This window comes from Bos javanicus, chromosome 9 (genome assembly GCF_032452875.1).
Source record: "Bos javanicus breed banteng chromosome 9, ARS-OSU_banteng_1.0, whole genome shotgun sequence".
NCBI classification, from domain to species: Eukaryota; Metazoa; Chordata; class Mammalia; order Artiodactyla; family Bovidae; genus Bos; species Bos javanicus.
Window position 1 is genome coordinate 15,377,011 of NC_083876.1, and position 24,380 is coordinate 15,401,390.

Genomic DNA, 24,380 nt, shown 5'->3' on the forward strand with positions numbered 1-24,380 from the left:
TATTAACATTAGGAAAAACTGGGTAAGGGATATAAGAGAATTCTGAACTATCTTTTCAACCGTTCAGTAAATCTAAATTTGTTCTAAATTTTATTTATTAAAAAAAAAAAAAGACTTCCAAAGCTGAAGCCCATCTAACCTTTAATAAATGGAACATTCTGATGTTATTTAAACAGTTTTGCACAGAAGGGGGAAAAGGTATCTAGTTTTATGCAGCTTGTGAAATATTGGATCCATGATCCATGAAATGAGGTTCTCTAAAACTTACATACAAAACACTTACTCAGAAGCAAAAGAAAGAAGAAAAAATGCTCCCAGTTAGTAGGGACACTTCTCTGCTTCTGCTTGGTTTAAGGTAGGAAAGAAAATCCACTGGGAAATTAAATCCTAGCCTTAAGCATCATACTAGTTTGAAGTTTGAAATTTTTAATGTCTGTTGAGTGTTGGAACCTTTATACTGAGAAATTAACAAAGTTTATTTTTGATTACCTAACAAAAGTTAACACAAGATTATAAAGTTCTTTTAATTCTCTTATTAAACAAATACTTTTATTCTGAAATTCTTGTTTAATTATATTAAAATTAAGGCATGCTTTTACTTCAGTAATTTGCTTATTTTATTTTTTAAAACAAAATTTGCTCTGTATAGGGCAAAGTATAGTAAATATCAGATACAGAGTGGCCATAAGGTTTGGAAATGTTGGCACATGTACATAATTTTTAACATGACAATACATGATGGTCATGGACATTATATGACATATATATTCATTTTGTTCCTCATCAGCAATGCATGGTTCAGTGCACTCTGACAAATAGCAGAGAGCTGAGTGAATTAGTAATCTCTATATATCTGTGATATGTTGTCTTAGATGATTTATACCAGTTATTACCGAATGAACTTGTGTTTATAGCATACCCCAGAATAAGTAAAGCAGGTTTAAATAGACAAAAATCCAAATTATCTGTATTTCCAGATTTTGTGGCCATTATGTCAAATCATTCTGCTTGTTGATAATCCTTAGTATTTAAGAATATCTACTGTTTCTATTGTCCACTGTTTTAATACATAGAGGTTTTGGAGTTTACTATAGTTGTATCATATTTTGCTTCAAATTTATTGCCTCGGTTGTATTTTATAGTTGATATTTTTATTTTTCCAGTGTAGAGTTATAACTGATTGAAAATTGATTGTATATGGATAAGACTATATTATATAATTTTTAGTGTGAACATGTGTAGAATATAAAAACATGTACTTTAGGAGCTGAAAACCTTATTTTTCATAGCACTGGTACTGCTGTCTCTGAGGCAAATTCTCATCTTCACAATTTGTATCCTCACAAAATTTTGACAGTGTGGAAGTGACTCAGTTGGACCACATACTGCTCAATGATAATAATGAAAATACCATTACTTACCAATACTGATGCAGTTTGCTAGGATTTAGATTCTGGTGTTGCTATTTAGTAGTTCTGTGACCATGGGCAAGTTAATTAACCTCATTGTGCCTCAGTTTCCTCATCTGTAAAGTGGTAACAGTAGTATATACTTTATACGGTTATCATGAAGGCCAAAGTAATTAATAGATGCAAAGCACTTAGAACAGTACCTGGCACATTATGCTCACTATTTGCTAGCTGCTATCAAAAGTACACTACTGTCACTACTCTTACTATGTTCTTCTTGTCATTTTCTTATTTTGCTTTCAATTCAGGTGCTTTGACTTTTGCAATATAAAAATATGAAATCCTTATAAGGAAAACTCCTTTAGGATTTTTGTTTAATTTTTGTTGAATTGTATTGCTTTGTGATAGGTTTGATCACTTGTGCAAATGGATTTATAAAGAACAGAATAACCCCTTTTAATTCCCCCATTAAATAATATGAAAATAATTTTGGAGCCTTTCATTTGGATGGGGAAGTAGCTATTTTTAGCTCCCTCGTCTGTTGCACATCTCCTTCTTTAATGGTTTTATCCCATAATTTAGCTATAGGTTTTTTGCTTTTCTCCCAAACTGGTGTATATTTGGACTTCTCTGACATTTTAGGATCCTATTTACTAAGGATTCCTGTTCAGAATTCTGAGAATTGGTTGTGTGTGAAGTCTGACAATGTAATTAATATACTTTTAAAAGTATTAATAACCCCATTATATAGTCACAAATATTCATACTTGTGACTACACAGTATGAATACTTGTTTCATGATTTCTAGTTTTGTATATAGCTTTTTTTTTTTTTTTACTGCTTTTGTAATTATCCTGAAGAACAAGATCAAATTCAGTCTTTATTCCCTTTATTCATTGATTTTTAAATAGCTAGAAACATTTACAGCAAAATAGGGCAGATATTTATTCTAAGCTGAGTAATTTGTTTTATTTCAGAACTGCATGTGACAATGAAATATTACAAGCCTTTCTTTTTTTTTTTTAAAGTTTTTATAAATGGATTATGAAAGTAGTTCCAAAAGAAAAATTCTAAAATTTTGTGCATTGGGGAGATATATGTATCTTCCCAAAGTGACTACTTTGAAAAGATAAATATTTGGATTCATTTATTAAATGTTTATTTGAAAGACTGCCCACTGTTGGCTGGCATAGATTAACAGTTTAAATAAAATATAATCACTGCCCTTAGGGATCTTGTAGTGCATTAAGGTTTAGTATGTTTGTGTGATATAGTGTTATTTTATATTACGTCTTTTTATGTAACAAGCTATGATTTGCTTTTGATAAACATATTGTAAGTATTCCCTCTACTTTTTCATTTTAAAAATATTTTTTTTTCTTTTAGAGTAAAACTATATGAATTTCCTTTTTAGGAAAGAATACCCACCTCATGTCCAAAAATTTGAAAGTAACCCTGTAAGGTTAAGTCGGCCCCAAGGTGTTGGTAAGTGTGCAGTTTTATTTGTTAACACCTGTGAAGGGTTTTGAGTTGTTGTATGAAAGGTAAATTAGGGATGTAGCACTGGCTTTAGAATATTCCCAGTTAGACTAGAAATACATAGACCCATTTCTAATAACTGACTTGAGAATTTCTCATCTGAAATCACTGGAGAATGATTCAGAGAGTACACATTCAGGTGATGATAGTTGGAAGTCTTTTTGATTATATTAGCATTGTTGTTAAATTCAGGATCCAAATATTAACTCTGGATGGGTTATAGCTTCAGAATTTTGTTTTGTTGCACTATGTTATAATCTTAATATAGTGCAACAGTGTTAATTCAGTGGTTGCCTAATATATTCTAAATTTTAGGATCGCAATTATTCTAGACAAGAAAATCACTGAGTTATAAAGAGACCATACCTGATAAAAGTGTGTTAATAGTAGATGTTGAAATATTATTGTAAGTAGAAATTTAATTTACATCGAAACAATTTTTTAAAAATTACTAATAAGAGCAATTAGCATTTATGAAAGCTGTTTCTACCATCAAATTGATGTTCATTATTTAGAGATTTTCAATCTGTGTGTCCATCTTGTTTTCCGCAGGCCTTTGCTTGTGTATTTTTCGGCTTTTTTTAAAAAAAATTGAAGTATACTTTGATTTACATTATTAGTTTTAGGTGTACAGTGTTGTGATTCAGTATTTTTACAGGTTATTGTCCATTAAGTTGTTACAGGATAATGGCTATAATTCCTGTTCTATGGAATATATTCTTGTTGCTTATCTATTTTATGTATAGTAGTTTGTATCTCTTAATCCCATAGGCCTTTTGCTTGTTTTAAATAGCAGTAGTGTCTCTTACTATTCAAAATTGAATGATTTTAAGCAGCTGAGTTTTTCCTGGTTGCCAACAGTTTCTTTTCTTTTTTTTTTTTTAAAGCACCTGTATTTTTCTATAACTTGGATGAAAATCTTTTGTGTATATATAGAACATATTTTATAAAGGGAATATTTGAGACATAGATTCTTTCTTAATAATTTTGCAGTTGTTATGAATGTGAATTAGTATACTTTGTAACGCATAGTTATGCTCACTAGGTTTATTAAATGTGGTAGTAATGACTAGCTTCTTTAACATTCATACCTTAAATCTTTACTGAACTCATACCCCGCACTTGAGCTGAGTCAGATGCTTGACATTGATTATCTGCTTTTATCCTAGTTCCCTACCCAGGATCTCAATAAGCTAAGTCCAACTTTACCTCCGTTTTGTACAGAGGAAGAAATTGAGGTTTGCAGGGATTATATAACTTGCTCAAGGACACAAACTAGTACTGGAATCCAGGTCTATATGATGATAAAGACCACACGTTCTCTTAACCACTGTGCTTTACTATTTTCTCCCTAGATCAAAAAGAAACTTATTTCTGATCCTCAGGGAAGAACTACACAATAGGTACGGTTATCATTCCCTTTCCCCAGATGCATTTCAGTAAGTTAAGTGATTTGGCCTGTTATATGGTTTTAGATATCAGTGAGCCCCAGACATTTTACAAACATTTTTTGTTTATTCAGAGACTTCCCTGGTGGTCCAGTGGTTAAGAATTTGCCTGCAAGTGCAGGGGACACTGGTTAGATCCCTGGTTTGGAAGGATTCCCTATGCCACTGGGCTACTAAGCCCATGAGCTACAGCTACAGAGCCCACCTGTGTAGATAAGGCCGTGCTTTGCAATAAGAGAAGCCACCATGGTGCTAAGCCCAAGCACCGCAGCTGCAGAGTACCACCCCCCATCCCCCACCCGCAAAACTAGAGAAAGTCTGTGTAGCAATGAAGACCCAGGGGAGCCAAAAATAACGAAATTAAAAAAAAAAACTTTGTTGATTCAGTGACATTCACTAAATAGATAAGAATAACCTTTTTTTAAAAACCCTTTTTATTTTAAAATCATTTTAAGTGAATACTGAAAAGTTATAAAACTAGAACTCATTTACCCTTTTCCCAGTTGCTCTTAATGTTAGCATTAACAGCATGTTATAGTTATAGTCATGTTATAGTCATAGTACATTTGCAAATAAGAGATTGTCACTGGTATAACATTTAAACTAAGCAGATAGACATTGGTCTCATTTCACCAGTTTTTCACTGATAACTTTTTTCTGTTCCAAGATCCAGTTTGGTTCTTATATTGGTTACATCTCCTAAGTTTCCTTGATTAATTTGAAGAATACTAGTAGAATGCCTTTCTGTTTGGAAGTTTGAATAATGTTATCTTATGATTTGTTGTTGTTAAGTTGCTCAGTCATGTCTGACTCTGCAACCCCATGGACTGCACTGTTACAGGCTTCCCTGTCCTTCACCACCTCCTGGAGTTTGCTCAAACTCATGTCCATTGAGTTGGTGATGCCATTCAACCATCTCATCCTCTAATGTCCCCTTCTCTTTCTGCCTTCCATCTTTGCCAGCATTAGAGTCTTTTCCAATGAGTCAGCTCTTTGCATCTTATGATTAGATTGAGGCTGTTCATTTTTGGCAAAACTTTCATGAAAGTTAGGTTGTGTCTTTTTCTACACATTATATCAAGGGTTGTATGATGTTGCTTTGTCTTAATTACTGTTAAACATGATCTCCTACTTAGGTAGTTTCTGGTGAGTTCTTCCACCATACAGCTATTTTCCCCTCCTTATTAATCACTTGGGACTCTGACACTATGCAGATACCCTCTTTTTCCTCAAAATTGTGTCCACTGATACTAGCATCTTTTGGTAGCTCTTGCTGGCAACAATTATTACTCAGTGTTTATTAATGGTAGTCTTCTATTTTATTTCTTTTACATGTGTTAACTGAAAATTTTTTATAGGGAAGAGCTGTACTTGCTGCTTTATTTACTTACTCAGTTTGTGCCTGTGGACTCATAATAAAGTGTGTAAATATATATATATATATATATATATATATATATATATGTATGTATATGTATAAATATTACCTGTCCACATGAAACATGTTAGCTTTGGGAGAGGGATATTGGTATATTTAGCTTGTAAAAAAGTGACAGTGTTAGTTGCAGTTGTTCAGTCATGTCCAACTCTTTGCGCCCCCATAGCCTATAGACCTCCAGGCTCCTCTGTTAATGGAATTCCTCAGGCAAGAATAATGGAGTGGGTAGCTAGTCCCTTCTCCAAGGGATCTTCCTGACCCAGGGATTGAACCCTGGACTTGTGTATTACAGGCAGACTCTTTACTGTAGTGACCCCACAAGAGACTGAGCCAGACTTGCCTGCGAGTGTCCAGGAGTCTCTGGCTGAGTTGTGGGTCAACAGAGACCTGCTGCAGAGTCAGGGGCACTGAATACACCAGTCCTGGGAGCTATATAAGTCCTGGTGTGCTGGCATATGTGAACCATGAACTTCCAGATGTTCAAGATGGTTTTAGAAAAGGCAGAGGAACCAGAGATCAAATTGCCAGCATCTGATGGATCATTAAAAAAGCAAGAGAGTTCTAGAAAAACATCTATTTCTGCTTTATTGACTATGCCAAAGCCTTTGACTGTGTGGATCACAGTAAACTGCAAAATTCTGAAATAGATGGGAAAACCAGACCACCTGACCTGCTCTTGAGAAACCTGTATGCAGGTCAGGAAGCAACAGTTAGTACTGGACATGGAACAACAGACTGGTTCCAAATAGGAAAAGGAGTACGTCAAGGCTGTATATTGTCACCCTGCTTATTTAACTTCTATGCAGAGTACATCATGAGAAACACTGGGCTGGAGGAAACACAGGCTGAAATCAAGATTGCCAGGAGAAATATCAATAACCTCAGATACACAGATGACACCACCCTTATGGCAGAAAGTGAAGAAGGACTAAAGAGCCTCTTGATGAGAGTGAAAGAGGAGAGTGAAAAAGTTGGCTTAAAACTCAACATGCAGAAAACTAGGATCATGGCATCCAGTCCCATCACTTCATGGGAAATAGATGGGGAAGCAGTGGAAACAACGGCTGACTTTATTTTCTTGGGATCTAAATCATTGCATATGGTGGCTGCAGCCATGAAATTAAAAGATGCTTGCTCCTTGGAAGAAAAGCTATGATCAACCTAGACAGCGTATTAAAAAGCAGACACATCAATCACTTTGCCAAAAAGGTCCATCTAGTCAAAGCTATGGTCTTTCCACTATAAAGAGAGCTGAGCGCCGAAGAATTGATGCTTTTGAACTGTGGTGTTGGAGGAGACTCTTGAGAGTCTGTTTGACTGCAAGGAGATACAAGTAGTCCATTCTAAAGGAAGTCAGTCCTGAATATTCATTGGAAGGACTGATGCTGAAGCTAAAGCTCCAATACTTTGACCATCTGATGCGAAGAACTGACTCATTTGAAAAGACCCTGATGCTGGAAAAGATTGAAGGCGGGAGGAGAAGGGGATGACAGAGGATGAGATGGTTGGATGGCATCACCATCCAGACGGGCCTGAGTTTGAGCAAGCTCTGGGAGTTGGTAATGGTCAGGGAAGCCTGACGTGCTACAGTCCTTGGGGTTGCAAAGAGTTGGACACGACTAAGCGACTGCACTGAACTGAACTGATAGCTCTTTTGTGTTAGGTCAGTTCAGTTTTGTGTCTCTGCTGCTAAGTCACTTCAGTCGTGTCCGACTCTGTGCAACCCCATAGACGACAGCCCACCAGGCTCCCCTGTCCCCTGGGATTCTCCAGGCAAGAACACCGGAGTGGGTTGCCATTTCCTTCTCCAGTGCAGGAAAGTGAAATGTGAAAGTGAAGTCGCTCAGTCGTGTCCGACTCTTAGCGACCCCATGGACTGCAGCCCACCAGGCTCATCCGTCCATGGGATTTTCTAGGCAAGAGTACTGGAGTGGGGTGCCATTGCCTTCTCCGCAGTTTTGTGTTAGGTAGGTTCATATATACTTGGATATAGTATGAATGATAGGGCTATAATAATGTGTATATTGTTTCATAAAGATTGCGTTTTATTTTAGGATTCCCTTGGAGATAGTTTTTAAAATAAAATTTTCACACCCCAGGATAAGTAGTTAGTGGCATAGCACCTGGAATAATTTTCTCCTTTAAAGGTATCACTATCTTTTTATAGTTCTTAACACTTATGAGGACTTCCTTTATTATTTTTCTCCTTTATTTTGCATTTAAGAGGCATTTAATATGAATTATAGTTATTTATCAGCACTAGGCTAGTAATTACTGATGAACAGTTCTGTACAGTTAAACTGAAACTTGTAAAAATTAAGTATTGGTGTAATTTTTGGACATGTCACATATCCTGTTGATTTTTTGTTTGGTGTTCTTTTTACAGTTTTTCTAAGCATGAAAAATAATGTCTTAAGATCTCTCTTTTTCTTTCTGATTTCTTAAGCTTCCTTTTTGGTTTCCATTCTGATTGTGTGTTCTTATCAGAGAATTAATAGATGTTATATGCTGTCTCTGAGTAAATATTTAATTAAATTCTTAATGTAATTACATTATGATTCTAACTTAAATCATCTGACTTAGCAGTGTTTAACTCATTTGCAGAAGAAATATATCCCCTCATCTTAATCAGTCAAGGTATCTTCTTTTAGTATCTTAACATATATTGATAACTTGCCAGACTTCTGTGCATATATAGCTATTTTTTGATGCATTTATACTGTGTGTATTGTTGTATAACTTGCATCTTGACTGTTATGATATCTGGTTCCTGTACTCTCATTAAGAGATACTGGAATTCCAGAGGAATACCACAATGAAAGACACAATTACAAGAATCAAATGGACTATAGCCAAGTCTCTTATTTTTTAATAGATGTGAGGTGACCCACTATATTTATATAGTATAATTAAATTTTTAATGTTTTGATATTATATATTATGATTAATAATTTAGCACATTTTGTGTATTTTATATTATTTCCTTAGATCACGTCCTTAGAAATAAAATTACAAGGTCAAAGGTTATGTACATTTTAAAGACTTTTGATATGTTTCTGCGAAAATGCTTTCTATAAAGGGTATCAGCACCCAACAGGCATGATCTATGTTTATTTTCTCATATGCTCCTCAGCAGTATTAGATCTTACCATTCTTTCAGGCTTTGCCAGACTGATTGGGAAATAGTATTTGTTTTTTCACATTTCCTCATTAATGACCAGGCATTTTATATGTTAAGTGGATTTGAGTTTCTTCTTTTATTCATGTCTGCCTGTTGTGTTCTTTGCCTAGTGTGTTCTCTGTTTATCACACATATTCAGCATAGCCCAAAGTGATTTTTAAGGAGATTATAATGAGAATATAATATATGACTTTAGTTTTATTTTATAATGAAAATCGGTCATAGTAACAGTGACATGATGGAGAAAACCATTTTTCTAATTTGTCTTTCTCTTTTAAAAGGTGATAAAAATAACTTAAAAGCAAATAAATAACCACACTACTATAATAAAGATAGCTGTTTGTATTCTAACTATCCTTGAGGTATATATTTTCCAGCAGAGCTAAATTTTCAAACAAAAATAAAGGGCTATCCCTGCCCCACCCAACCTCCAACTTCTATTATGAAAATTTTCAAACATACCAAAAAACCGACTTTTAAAAGTGAATTTACATGTACCATATAGATTCTGTAATGAACACTACTGCATTATGTATTTATAAATAAACAATAAGAAATTGAGTGAAAATACACAAAATATATCATTATGCTCTGGAAGTGTAAGATGTTTTTCTCGTGCTAATGCACAGATAGCAATAGTAAAAACAGCAGCTCAAAGGTAAGGATTCTAATTACCATTGTTTAGTATATAGTCCATGAGGTTGCTCAGAGTTGGACATGATTGAGCGACTTCACTTTGACTTTTCACTTTCATGCATTGGAGAAGGCAATGGCAGCCCACTCCGGTGTTCTTGTCTGGAGAATCCCAGGGACGGGGGAGCCTGGTGGGCTGCCATCTATGGGGTCTCACAGAGTCGGACACGACTGAAGCGACTTAGCAGCAGCAGTAGCAGCAGCAGCATTATATATTTGTAAATCTAATCATTTTTATAAATTCATCTTCTTTTTCCAATACATTTAAAATTACGAACACCAGTATAGTTTTACTCCTAAACACTTCAGCAGACATCTGATTTGAGTTCAATATATATTTGTTTTCTTTTGAAATAGAATTTACATATAATGAAATTTAAAAGCCGTAAGTGTACAGTTGAATACATTTTGACAGGTATACACACCTTTCTAACCCAAGGCCCTGGGAACACATAGTGTAAATGATACCATCACTTCAGAATATTCCCTCATGTTCCTACCAGTTACTTCTCATCTCTGCCCCATCATAGGTAACCATTTTCACATAAGTGGAATAATACAGTATGTACACTTTTATGTAAGTCTTCTTTTCCCTCAGGATGAATTTTTGACATTCACCAGTGTTGTTGCGTGCATTAGCAATTTCTTCCTCTTTAGTATTGTATTGTAGGGCTGTAACAGTTTATTTATCAATCTCCTATGATGGATACCTGAGTTATTTCTAGGTTTGTTTGTTTGTTTGTTTTTTATGAGGAAAGCCACTATAAACATTCTTTTTATGGAGGACCATTCTTTTTTAAAGCATAGAATAGATTTTAAAATTTATTCTAAAGAGCCAACCACTTTTACTTATCTCATAATAGCTTCCATATTTACCTTTTCTGCATACCTGGACATAGGGTGGTATATTAAAAAGACATTGAGCTAGAAAATCCACCAGGAAATACTCTAATCTTTTTCTTTTTTTAATCGAAGTATAGTTGATTTACAGTTTTAGTTTCTGGTATACAGCAGAATGATTCAGTTATATGTATAGTATGTGTTCCTTTTCATATTCTTTTCCACTAGATCATTATTAATACAAGATATTGAATATAGTTCTCTGTGCTATATAGTAGGGCCTTATCTTGGTATTTATCTATTTTATATATAGTAGTTTGTATCTGCTAATCCCTAACTCCTAATTTATTTGTCTCATCCCTCTCCCCTTTGTTAATCGTAGATTTGTTTTCTGTGTCTGTGAGTTTGTTTCTGTTTTTTTTTTTAATTGAGTTCATTCGTATCATATTTTAGATTCCACATACATTGATATAAGTGCTGTCATATGATAATTTGTCTGCCTGACTTCGTTTAGTATGAGAAGCTCTAGGTCCATCCATGTTGCTGCAGATGGCATTATTTCATTCTTTTTTTTACGGTGGGGTGGTATTCCTCTGTCTATGTTATACGTTCATCTGTTGATGGACATTTAGCTTGCTTCCATGTCTTGACTATTCTAAATAGTGTTGCTATGAACATTGGAGTGCATGTATTTTTTTTTTTAACTTGCCTTAATGTAAGTTATTTATTTATTCTTATCTGTAATATATATATTTTATTGAAGTAGAGTTGACTTACAATGTTTCAGGTGCAAAGCAAGGTGATTCAGTTATACATATACAATATATTATTTTTGAGATTATTTTCCATTATAGATTATTACAAGATACTGACTATAGTTACCTGTGCTATACAGTACACCTTTGTTTCTTGTTGCATACCTGTTTTTTTAAATTATAAATCTAACATTCTTTTCATATTAAGTCAAACAAGTGGAATCAAAATATCGCAAGGTTTTTAGTTAGGCAAAAGTTGGTAAGTTTTCTAAAATATATATATTATACATGCTATTGGTATGTATGTATACAGAAGCTTTTCTACTACACTTGATAAGAAAGAATATCAAAGGAAGAGATGGAGAAATTGGAAAATATGAAGTGAATGATATGGGAGCATGGGATATGAAATAGCAACAGGGAAACCAACTAGGTAAAAGGAAAACATAACATAGTCCAGTTGTTTTCAAACATGGCTGCTCATTAGAAACGTGTCTGGAGCTTTGGAGGAAAAAAACAAGCATTTGTATTTTTTTTTAAATTCAAAGATAATTCTAATATGCATCTGGATTTTAGGCTTTTCTATTAAACATTAGTTTTGGTTTTTGAAATAGAATTTACATATAATGAAATTTACAAGTCATAAGTGTACAGTTGAATATATTTTGACAGGTATACACACCTTTCTAACCCAAGGCCCTGGGAACACATAGTGTAAATGATATCATCACTTCAGAATATTCCCTCATGTTCAAAAATTTAGAATTGTTATTTTTCTGTTGATCGATCATGATACAGTGGTATTAAGTGAGTGAGAGTTATATAATCACAGTAGTAATAGGTGTTTATCGGTTTTCACAAGAAATAGCCAGACAAAAAATAAAAGATAATTATAATTGCAAGTCATAATGGGAACGTGATTAACCTAACATTATAAAATGACATGCAATTTAGGGGTTCCAGCAGAGTGATGTGGTAAGTGGAAGTGCATTCATGTACTTACTTTCATCCACGTAGCCGGTCTGTGTCTTTTGATTGGTGCATTTAATCCATTTAAGGTAATTATATATGTGTGATCCAACAAAGGTGGCACTAGTCGTAAAAACTCACCTGCCCGTGTAGGAGATGCAAGAGTCATGGGTTTGATCCCTGGGTCACAAGATCCCCTGGAGAAGAGCATCGCCCCCCACTCCAGTGTTCTTGCCTGGAGAATCCCATGGACAGAGGAGCGTGGTGGGCTACAGCCCATGGGGTCGCAAAGAGTCTCCGACTCTGCCAACCCATGCCTCCACAGGAGACCCTTCAGCACTACCAGGCAGTTTTGGTTCAATCTCCTGTGGGTTCACTGTTCTTTTTCTCTGGATCTTGGTGTGGGCAAGGTTTTGTTTGTGCCCTCCAAGACTGGAGTCTCTGTTTCCTCCCGTCCTGTGAAGTCCTGTAGTCAAATCCCACTGGTCTTCAAGGTCATATTCCCTGGGGATTCCCAGTCTTTTTTCAGATCCCTAGGCTTCGAAGCCCAACGTGGAGTTGAGAACCTTCACGACAGTGGGAGAACTTGTTTGGTATTATTGTTCTCCAGTTTGTACATCACCCACTGGCAGGTGTGGGATTTGATTGTATCATGGTTGCCTCCCTCCTACTGTCTCGCTGCAGCTTCTTCTTGGTCTTTGGATGTGGGGTATCTTTTTTTTGGTGGGTTCCAGCGTTCTCCTGTCAGTGGTTGTTCAGCAGCTAGTTGTTATTTTGGTGTCGTCGCTGTAGGAGTACGTCCTACTACGTTGTCTTTAACCAGAAGTCAGCATGTGTCTCTTTGAGCCAGAGTTTTGTCTGGATTGCTAGATCATATAGTAGTAGATCATATAGTAGTTCTAGTTTTAGTTTTTTGAGGAACTCCATACTGCTAACAGTGTAGGAGGGTTTTCTTTTCTCCACACCCTCTCCAGCATTCATTGTTGGTGGACCTTTTAATGATGGCCAGTCTGACTGGTACAGGGTGATACCTCATTGTAGTTTTTTTTTGTTTTTTTTTTAATTGTAAAGAATATTTTATTTAAAAATTTTTAACTTTAGGAAACTTGATTTGCAACATTTTATTGGTTTCTGCCATACAACAACACAAATCAGCCATAATTGTACACATATCCCTTCCCTCCTGAACCTCCCTCCGCTTTTCCCATGCCACCTCTCTAATCATCACAGAGCAGCAGACTGGGCTCCTGTGTTATATAGCAGCTCCTCGCCAGCCATCTGTTTTACACGTGATAGTGTATGTGTGTCAGTGCTGCTTTTTCCATTTGTCCCACTGTGTCCACAAGTCCATTCTCTTCATCTGCATCTCCATTCCTTCCCTGCAAATAGGTTCATCAGTAGCATTTTTCTAGATTCCATATATCTATGTTAAAATATATTTGTTTTTCTCTTTTTGACTTATTTCACTCTGTATAACAGGCTGTAGGTTCATCTACCTCACTGGAACTGACATTTGTTCTTTTTCAAGGCTGAGTAATATTCTGTTGTATGTATGTATCACATCTTCTTTATCCATTCATGTGTAGATGGACATCTAGGTTGCTTCCATGTCCTGGCAGTTGTAAATAGTGTTGCAGTGAACATTGGGGTGCATATGTCTTTTAGAATTGTAGCTTTCTCAGAGTGTATGCCCAGTGGTGGGATTGCTGGGTCATATGGTAGGTTTATTCCTAGATTTTTTTTTTTTTTTTAAAGCACTGTCCATGCTGTTCTTCATAATGGCTGTATCAGTTTACATTCCCACCAGTAGTGTAGAGGGGTTTCCTTTTCTCCACATCCTCTCCAGCATTTATTGCATATTTTTTGATAGTGGTCATTCTGACTGGTGTGAGGTGATACCTCATTGTAGCTTTTGATTTGCACTTCTCTAATAATCTCTAGTAATTAGTGATGTTGAGCATCTTTTCCTGCACCTGTTGGCCATTTGTATGTCTTCTTTGGAGAAATGTCTGTTTTCGTCTTCTGCCTAATTTTTGATTAGGTTGTTTGTTTTGTATGAGCTATTTGTATATTTTGGAAATTAAGCCCTTTTTGGTCACATCATTTGCAAATAATTTCTCCCAGTTCATAGATTGTTTGGCTGATGGTTTCTTTAGCTGTGCAAAAGCTTATTAGTTGGATTAGGTCTCATTGGTTTATTTTTTATTTTTATTTTTTGCTTTTATTTCTGTTGCTTTGGGAGACTGACCTAAGAAAACATTGGTATAATTTATGTCAGAGAATGTTCTGCTTATGTTTTCTTTTAGGAGTTTTATGGTGCCCCATCTTAATCTTGGTGTTTGTTTTGTGTGGTCTTGGATTAATACTCTGTTCACCTTCTCATCCCTAAAAGGTGGTGGGGTGGTGGGATAGGTTTTATCTTAAGTACCTCCCTGGAGTACTTTGAGGGTTTGGAGGCTGTGTCATACATAGCTTAGCAAAAATAACTTTCATAGTCAGCTGCTAAAACTTTCATGAGCCTCTTGTTAGGGATTTGCTGTTTTTTTATACTCATCAAGTTTTAAGTATTTAGCCATTTTATATTTCTGGCTATAACTTGAAATTAGTTAATTTTCACATGAATTATCATAATCTTCATAGTTGTGTTTACCTTAAGATAAAGCTTCATCTTAAAACTTCTAAGTATGTCATTCTTTCTGTTTCTGTCTCTTTCTTTTGGTACCCTATAATCTTGATTGAGGGAGGGGTCAGATTTTAAAATTGTTTTCCTCTGTTGTCTTTTTTTGGGTGCCAAAATTTGTTTTCTTAAAAATTAATAAAATCTTTGAAATCATTTTGTAATAACAATGATACAGAAGTTTCCACATTACAGATATAATCCAGCTGAAAAAGGATATACTAATATATATATAAGCTATTGTAAAATAAGCTTTGGGGGAACATATGAACATTAGGTGTTCAATGTGAATGAACATCTTATATTTCCAGGCAAGGAAATTACTGATTGCTAGCACATTATTTAATTGGGCCTATGAAATGATTACAGGATTGGGCTTGTTAGGCCATAAATGAGGATTAAGTACAATATTGAAGGCAATATTTTAAATGCCATCTTAGGGTGTAAATCTTAGGGTGTAAAGTTGGGAAAGCAGTTTCTTTTTTATCTGATTGGCCAAAATTAGTTTCTCCAGAATTAATTTTCTCAAAGTAATTAGTGAGCCAGTTCATAGTACTGGATTATTTAACATTAGCTCTTTTGGTACTTTGTATATTGGTTCTGGGTTTTTCTTCTGGCATGTGTGTGTGTGTTTAGTTATCTGTTATTTATATATAGTAGTGTATATTTGTCAAGAAGAAAAAGGAACCCTTCTACCTTGTTGGTGGGAATGTAAATTGGTACAGCCACTGTGGAGAACAGTATGGAGCTTCCCTAAAAAACCAAAAACAGAGCTTCCATAAGATCTATCTATCTCACTCCTGAGCATAAACCCAGAGAAAACCACAAAATTCAAAAAGATTCTTGTACCCCAGTGTTCCTTGCAGCACTACCAGCAATAGCCAGAGCATTGTAACAGCCAGAGCAGCAATAGATAGAGCATTGTAACAGCAGTAGCCAGGAAGCAACCTACATGCCCATTGACGCAGAAATGGATAAAGATGTGGTACATACAAACACTGTTTTTCTCTATTATCAATAAACAATTTAATGTTTCTTTCAGGGCTTGGGCCACTCGTTTCTCCCTTGTTAATTATGTGGTAGAGAAAAATGTGACTTAGACATGATGAGATAGCTATAGTGGACAGATGAGTGTGATTATATGATATGGATTGAAATGATAATAGTTTTTAAAATGTCATTCTCTAAGTAGGGTCTGGCAGGAAAATGATATAAAGACATACTTGAACAAAATGATTTGCAAAGATTTTTTAGAGATTACAGAGATTCCTAAAATATGTTTAAAAGGAAAAAGCTCTTTTGTATACATACAAAAATTTAATTAGTGAGACCAAAAAAAGTTGGAGGAGAAAAAAAATCCCATGTCTTAAGACAGCTGTCTCTGTAAATTATATTACGTCAGTAATCGGTTATGTATTCCAAATAACTCTATATTTTCTGAATTCCATATCTTGTCTGCCTCCTTTTTTTTTTAACTTAGTGCCACATTCTAGTTCTTTAATACTCATTTGTATGGAAACTTCTTTTTAGATCTGATCCAATCCATTTAACACCATACCAATGTTAGCCTTCATAGGAATATAACTAACACCTGGATGCTCTGGCTGGAGCAGCTGCTACGTAACCTCAGGTGTTCTTGGGAACAGCTTTTCCTTCCTCTCCCTGGCTGAGTCCTGACATATCTAGATCTGTTACTAAAACTTGTGACATATGATGTTTTGTAATGTGATTCATTAATCCAGTAAACATGTTTTGAGCCCTTGCCTTGTGCAGTTTCTAAACACTGAGAAAACATGTGAGTAAAACATTATTTCTACCTTTTCAGAGCCGACAGTATAATGGAGGAAACAGATCAGTGTAAATAATTAGCAGAGAATAAAATGAGTGCTAATAGAAGTATGGAGAAAGTGCTGTGGAAGCTCTGAGGATGTGCTTCATCATGCATAGTGTGGGCCAGAGGAGCTTCTTAATGAAGAATAGTTTGAATTTACTAGATAAATAGGGAGGACATTGCTTGCAAAGAGAATGACATATATATGAGGGTGAGAAAGAAAATACCCTGGAGAAATGCACTTCTTTGAGGTAGAGTGTTTTTGTTTTTGTTTAAATTAAGACTGGAACATCAATACAAACTTCACCTTGCTAAGATATGGGGTTTAGACTTTTTTCTAAGCTACTGAAATTATTGAAAGATTTTCAGCATTAGGGAGAATGAAATGCCAACCCACTCCAGCATTCTTGCCTGGAAAATCCCATAGACAGAGAAACCTACAGTCTTTGGGGTCACAAAGAGTCAGACATGACTGCGTGACTAACACTTTAAACATTAGAATGATTAGATCATTTGAAAGATCACTTTGGCAGTAGTGGAGAATGATTTGAAGCAAACAAAATTGGAATGAGGGAGATCGATTGAGGCAGGAGTTAAGCATCTGAAATATAGCAGCAGTGGAGTTGTAGAGGAAGGAATGAGTTTAAGACTCTTGACTAGTAGAATTCCCTTGACTGTGAGGAAGGACTCACTGGGACAAGTCAGCGATTACTTAGATTTCTAGCTTCGGTGTCCAGGAAAATACAGGTATTCTGACCGAGCAGATGCCGAGGAGGTGGAACTCTGTGATTGCACCAAGCAACAATAATTGCATGGGTTTCTTAAGACAGTTTTAGAGGATGTTAAAAGATAGGAAAATGGAAATATTTAACATACTTGGGATTATGCAGGTAGAACACTTTTGTTTTAGATTTATTAACTTTTAATGCCTTTTCATTTTATTTTTAATTGGAGGATAATTGCTTTACAATGTTGTGTTGGTTTCTGCCATACAACAACATGAATTAGTCATCAGCGTAGATTCGTTAACTTTTGATTTAGATACATGTTCAGTTTTCTTTGCTGATGAAGTCAAATTGTAATGAATTTTAAATTGTTCTGTTTGGAATTTGTGAAATCGTTTTACAATTCTAATTATGAATTAATTAGAAATGAAATGATTGACTTTACATTGAAAAATAATGACGAAAATTCTCTTTTGTGTGTCTTGAATTTAAAAAACCATTAAATTGAGAATTATTTTCCTTTATCGAAACAGTTGTGCCCAACATTTGAATTCATATTTTTCTCATTACTGATCTAAGAACAGTAACATAGGAAAAAGAAACGTGTGTGTGATTCAGTGCAGAAGGTGCTCTGTTGCCTTAGTAGCACAGAACAAGCTGAAGAGAATATTGGTACACTTGAAAATGGTACACCGTAGAGCGGGTGGAAAGTGATCCTGGTGAAGGACAGACAAGAGCAACCAGGAGATGGCTACTGGCTCTGGCCTAAAGTTCTATTTTTCTCTATTGTACATATTGAAACATTAGTTTCTTTTAGCTAAAACATCATTTGATAATATGAGTTAGTATTTTTTTCATAGTGAAAAATGAGAAATTTATAAAGTTTAATTTTAGTACTTTCCCCCTATTTTGTTTTTTAGATCGTATAATGAAAAAAACAGAAGAGTCTGAATCACACCTGGAGTCTGAAATTAAAAGGAAAGTTGCACAGAAACGTCACAGTAGTACATATCAGTCTACCCCACCTTCTCTGTCTCCTGCTTCCAAAAAATGTTTAACTGATTTAGAGGTGGGTAGAGAAATCATTCTTTGCTGCTAATCAGTTGGTATTTTTATTAATACTATTTTTAGTACTTATTAAATTCTGGTGATCTTTTCAAATAGGATTGGAAGAGAACTGGAAAAGGTTACTTTGGAAAACTTGTCTGCTTTCATTAGGTCATTTTTCAATTGTCACAAGTCCAGAATATATATCTTTCTGAAAAGACGTATGAACACTTCCCTATACCATACTTCACATAATTGCTCTCGATCAGAATTTTTTTAAAATAAAATTCTCATGTATAACCAGAGTACAGCTGTCAAAAATGTTTAATTAATATGGATCCAGAATTATCATCTAATGCACAAACTCCACTCACATTTTCTCTAACCATGTCCTTTATGGAAACAGAATCCAGTTCAGGATCATGTTACATTGAGTTGTGGCGATCTTCAGTCTTCTTTAATCTGGAATAGTTCCTTAATGTTCCTTCGTCATTCGTAACCTTGATATTTGTAAGAAATACAGGCCACTTATTTTGTACCTCAAGTTGAATTGGTCTGCAGGTTCTTCATCATTTATACATTTTTCAAGATTCCTCAGAGGTGATGCTATGATCTTATTGCATCATATCAGGAAGTATATAATGTTGATTTTGACATTATTGCTGATACTCACTTTTATCTTGTTTAAGATGTACTCTTCTAGATTTTTCCAGGTATTTTAGTAGGTGTTTTTAATAGGTATTTCTGTGTACTCAGTCACTCATTTCATGTCTGACTCTGTGACTCTATGGACTATAACCCGCCAGGCTTCTCAGTCCATGGAATTTTCCAGGCAAGAATACTGGAGCAAGTTGCCATTTCCTACTCTAGGGAATCTTCCCGACCCAGGGATCTAACTTGCATCTCCTGCATTGGCAAGCGGATTCTTTACCACTGAGCCACCTGGGAGGTTTCTAGTATTTCTATACTTACTTGTTAATAAGAGTTTTTGCTTATCCCACATTTACCATAGTTTCTATTTTTATCAGCGTGGAGACATGGATTCTTATTTTTCTCAGAAAGGTTATTCTCCACAAGTGTCGTTGTTTATTTTGATGCTCAAATTGCCCTAGATTTGGCCCATGGAAAGTTCTTCAAGCTGGCTGTTTTCTTTTTGACATATCCCCATCATTGTTTGAGTACCTGTCTTCTGGTATAACCAGGTGGTCTAGATTTCTTTGTATTTCTCTGTATCAGCTCTGTAGTCATGCATTTCTCCAAGGAATCATTGTTTGTATAAGTGATTTCGGAAGATATTTGGGCAGTAGTTGTGCTTGTTGCTACTGGGTGTCAAATGTAGGCCCTCTCAGCAGACTGAACTAGGAATATTTGTGTATATACGTGTTAATATTTAGTATATATTAAAATTCATGAGTTTACATTGATAACTCCAATTCTAGTCCAACACCACAGTGTTTATTTTAGCCTTTTGTGCTTTGCATGTTTTTGTAACTCCCTTCTCTGACTGAGAAACCTGTCTTCCATTATCTCCAGTGTATTTGCTCAGTTGGGTTTTCTGTGACCAGTCTTCTGGCACGCAAGCCTAAGGTTGGCTTGGGCTATGCTGTCATCAACCACACTGCTTAGCCCTTTGCTGGACCCCTGGAAAGGAGGAAGAAAGAAGAAAGCTTCTTCCCACACACACACTGTCCTTCCTTGCCTAGGCGTGCCAGCTAAAAGCCTCAGCATTTTTTTTTAACATCGAAAATATATTTTCTTTCTTTTTACTCTTGACTTCTGTGCCACTTATTCTTTTCTTAGTGGAGATAAAGAATAGATTGTAGCCATCCTCTATGTAATTTTAAATTTTTGAACAAGATTAATGGTTTTTCTTTCCATGTATAGTCTGTGAAATTTCACATTACATACTGCTTGTAAGAAAATGAAGTCTTTGGTATTTAATGAGATTATAACAGTGTTCAGAATATTTAACAAAATATGACATTGTCTCAGTGGTGTCTCATGAAAGACATGCTTATTAAGTATACAGGTTATTATTAATGTGTATAGGCTGGCAGATAATATGTGATAATGAGATTTGGATTTATTTTAAAGTGTTCCATTGACCAAAGAAGGGGGAAATGACACTTTAATTAATCTTTGTTTTCTGAAGGAATTTATATTTAACATAAAACTGTTAAGAAAATTTGCTACTTTACTAAAAATAATTGAATAATGTTGAGATTCTAGTCTTTTGATCACCAGGTTGATAAAATTCTTAATCTCTAGTTTTTATCGTGAACAGTGTAATACCATGTTTGGTTAAGCTGATCTGCATTTTGTTCCTAATTGCTGCAAGTAGTTCTAAGATAGGTGTTTCTTAGCCTGTGGATGGCATATGATACTAGCTCATGATATAGTTCTTCTATATTTTAAGATTAAAATTTTTAATAGTAGGGAAGTCTTTTTCTGTTTCAGTATCAATTTTATAAAAGCAAATATGTGAAAGTATTGTTTTTCCATAGGGTTCTTTTTATTGAAATCTACCCTTTATTATAGACACTAAAGTATTGGAGCCAGTCTGAACCCAGCTTGATGATATCCTTGATTCTTAATAAAAGACAGAATTAGCTTACATAGAGCTGACTCCCACTGTAACAAATGAGGGTCTAGTTTTCACATAAATGGATGTGTTTAAAGCCTAGCTAAATGTGGAGATCTATGTTCATCATGAAAATGAGGGGGTTTAGATTTTTTTTTTTTTTTTTAAAGAGATTTATATATTTCATCACGGGGTAGTATGCAGGTAGGGACTGCTCCTTTGTATCTAACCAGTTGTTCACATAACTTATATGCATTCAAAATAGCATAATTGAATTCTTTATGTCTTGGCAGAGGGGGAAAAAAAAGTACAATCTACATATGCCGAGCTGATGATGTACCTATTAAGTTTAATTTTGCCCTGGTTGGTTTTCATTCCTTTGTGTTATCTGGGTAACAAATTTCATTCCTTTTTGTTGTCTGGGGTAGACCCTCAAATAGGTAACATGGTATAATAGAACAGCTTGTCATGGTCAGTTGGGCAAAGTTAGCAATTTCACTGTCAGTTTTTTTCATTCTTTACAGCAAACAGGTAAGTCTAGAGTAGTGGTCTTTATAGGCCGTTTTTGCTTGTGTACATACTTTTGAGTCATAAATTTACATAAAATAAAAATACATAGAACTTAAGCATTCAGTTTGGTGAATTTTGAAATGTAATCCTACACATTTAATCATATATAATTACCACATATCTGTTGGTCCTGCAACTACTTGATGTCTTCTGTCACCTAAAAGAATTTTAAATGATTATATTATCCTCTTATGTATTCTTAAGTTGACATTGAGCATTTTTCATCCTGAATTTAAAAGGTCACATAGGATGTAATAGTTGACACAGTGAAAAGGAATTAACCTTTTAAAATAGAATATTTAGATCAGTCTCCTCATATATGGATCTGGGCACATCCAAATTAATAATGTACACTTCTTAATAGTATATAATTGATTAAAACCATATATTTTATACAAAGTTTGATGAATAGTTTGATGTAAAAGCAAAATGGTTGGAAGTGCATCTTTTAATTAGAGACAGACTATTTTTCTCAATTATTTTATATGTCCCTGGACGAATATTATGTTGCATATTGAAACTGGATGCGGCATCTATTCATGTTTTCCTTCTTATAGATGTAAGTGCTGAAGAAGCTTGTTCACATAAATAGGTACATGAGTATGGAAAGAGCTTTATTACAGTGATATCACCAAATACCTTCAACTCCTTCTACATTATAGGCTTCAAAATCGTATGATACTCTACTGTCAAAAAAACTTCTTTAATGGTATCATAATTGTAAGAGGCCTAGATTGGGCCTTCCTTGAACTATTTTTGTAGCACTGATAATTTAGAAATAAATTATCTTGTAAAAGATTGTCTTAACCAGAACTTAGAATCAATTCATTTTTCCAGCATGTAACATTATCTTTCTGTTTTGTTTGGTGATTTTTTATACCCTAGGGCCATATGCCATTTTAATATTTCAAATGGAAGATGGATTTAGGATTCTTTTTTTTTTTTTTAAAGTATGAGAAGAACAGTTGTGGCAGGTGATACTTTGACATAAGCATAATCAGAGCAGTTTTTAGAAGGGTTATATGTGTGACCTGAACATCTAAATATTGATTACCTTAAGATTATTTATGCCCTGTATGCCTTAGAAAATCTTTATGTAGCCCTTGAGGAATATACATAGTCTGATTTGAAGACTGCTGGACTAGATGGTTTCAAAAATTCCTTCCAGCATTGTGATGCTAAATCCCAAGTAACATTCAGGATTTTGTGGTAGCCATAGCGATGGTGATGAGAAATAGGAGAATAATTTTGAGATTATTGTTGTTGTTGTTCCATGATGTTGAAATAAAATGCCAAAGTCTTTTTTTTTTCCTTTTCTTTCTTTTGCATTTTAAGGTTTCTAAACAGTGTGAATTTTGTCCAAAATGTGGGAAGGAAAAAGAAAATCAGACCAAATGCCAAAGTTGTGGTATTCCTTTTTCCAAGGATTTGCAGAGAAATTGCAGACAAGCTATAACTTTGAATGACTCTGCTGGATTATCATTAAGAACATCAATTCATCAGAATTCTGGAGGACAGAAGTCACAAAACACAATATTACCAGCCAAGAAGTTTTATGGCAACAGTGTGGGAAAGATTCCAATTGATATTATTGTGAGTTGTGATGAGAGTGGACAGAATTATTTACATACTAATGGGAAAGTCATTTTGTCTAGGGCAAAAGTAGCCAAAATCACAAACCTGAAAGAAAGGAAAACAAGCCTGTCAGACCTAAATGATCCAAGTAAGTATTTTACTCTCTTTAGTATTGCTTATATGAGTCTAATATTTTTCACATATATTTTTAATGTGAGCATGAGCATATTTCTGAAGTATAGTTTTAAAAGGCTTTTTGTATTGGTTACATGACATGCTTTTTGGGTAGATTATTAAAACTGCCCATGTAATTGAAAAATAGTAACTGACTTAGACTTTGTCCTTACCCTATCCATTTTAAGTAGTTTTTGAAAAAAAGAGCATAGATCTTGGCCCTAGTCTTAGGTCAGCTGCCAGTTAGAACCAACTTTCTAACTTTGACTCAGTTACTTTAATCTCTCTGATCTGTAAGTGGATATATTTCCTGCCTAGGTAGTGTTATTGAGGGAGTAAATTTAAAAATAACATGAAGTGCCTAGCATAGCTTAATAAAGCATTTGACAAAAGAAAGGACTCTGAAAATTCACTCCCTTACTACTGTTGTTCCTCCTCTAAATCCTTTTCCTGTCTTTATTCACATGTACATATGTGTATGTATATGAAATGCAGTCCTTTTTGTAATAAATAGCATAAGATTGGAAACAGTCATAGACTGATTAAATAAACTTCAGTGTAGGTAGCTGGAAAGGGGGGGAAACTAACTTAATATTGTATAGAATGATTTTTAAGCTGTTTTATCAAATGAGTTAAAGCAAGGTGCAGATCAGAGTTTATAGTATGCTACTCTTTATTTGTGATGGATGCTGCTGCTGCTGCTAAGTCATTTCAGTCGTGTCCGACTTTGTGCAGCCCCATAGACGGCAGCCCACTAGGCTCCCCCGTCCCTGGGATTCTCCAGGCAAGAACACTGGAGTGGGTTGCCATTGCCTTCTCCAATGCATGAAAGTGAAAAGCGAAAGTGAAGTCGCTTTAGTCGTGTCCGACTCTGTGCGACCCCATGGACTGCAGCCCACCAGGCTCCTCCGTCCATGGGATTTTCCAG

General features: G+C 35.0%; 1 protein-coding gene across 12 annotated transcripts in view; it reads left to right on the forward strand.

The window, feature by feature from the left end:
* The window catches only part of SENP6 (SUMO specific peptidase 6), a 143,290-nt gene that overhangs the window by 67,569 nt on the left and 51,341 nt on the right, over window positions 1-24,380 (forward strand). For 9 of the 12 annotated variants that reach the window (XR_009738381.1, XM_061427243.1, XM_061427251.1 and 6 more), the window contains 3 exons: window positions 2,824-2,894; window positions 18,426-18,574; window positions 23,039-23,426. Coding sequence is in view for 11 of the 12 variants with exons in the window: in XM_061427243.1 (XP_061283227.1) it covers window positions 2,824-2,894; window positions 18,426-18,574; window positions 23,039-23,426 (608 nt within the window). In the remaining variant the exon portion in view is untranslated. Of the gene's footprint in view, window positions 1-2,823; window positions 2,895-4,303; window positions 4,352-9,584; window positions 9,674-18,425; window positions 18,575-23,038; window positions 23,427-24,380 lie in introns of those variants that run through there. The other 3 variants (XM_061427252.1, XM_061427254.1, XM_061427253.1) reach the window with 3 other exon arrangements.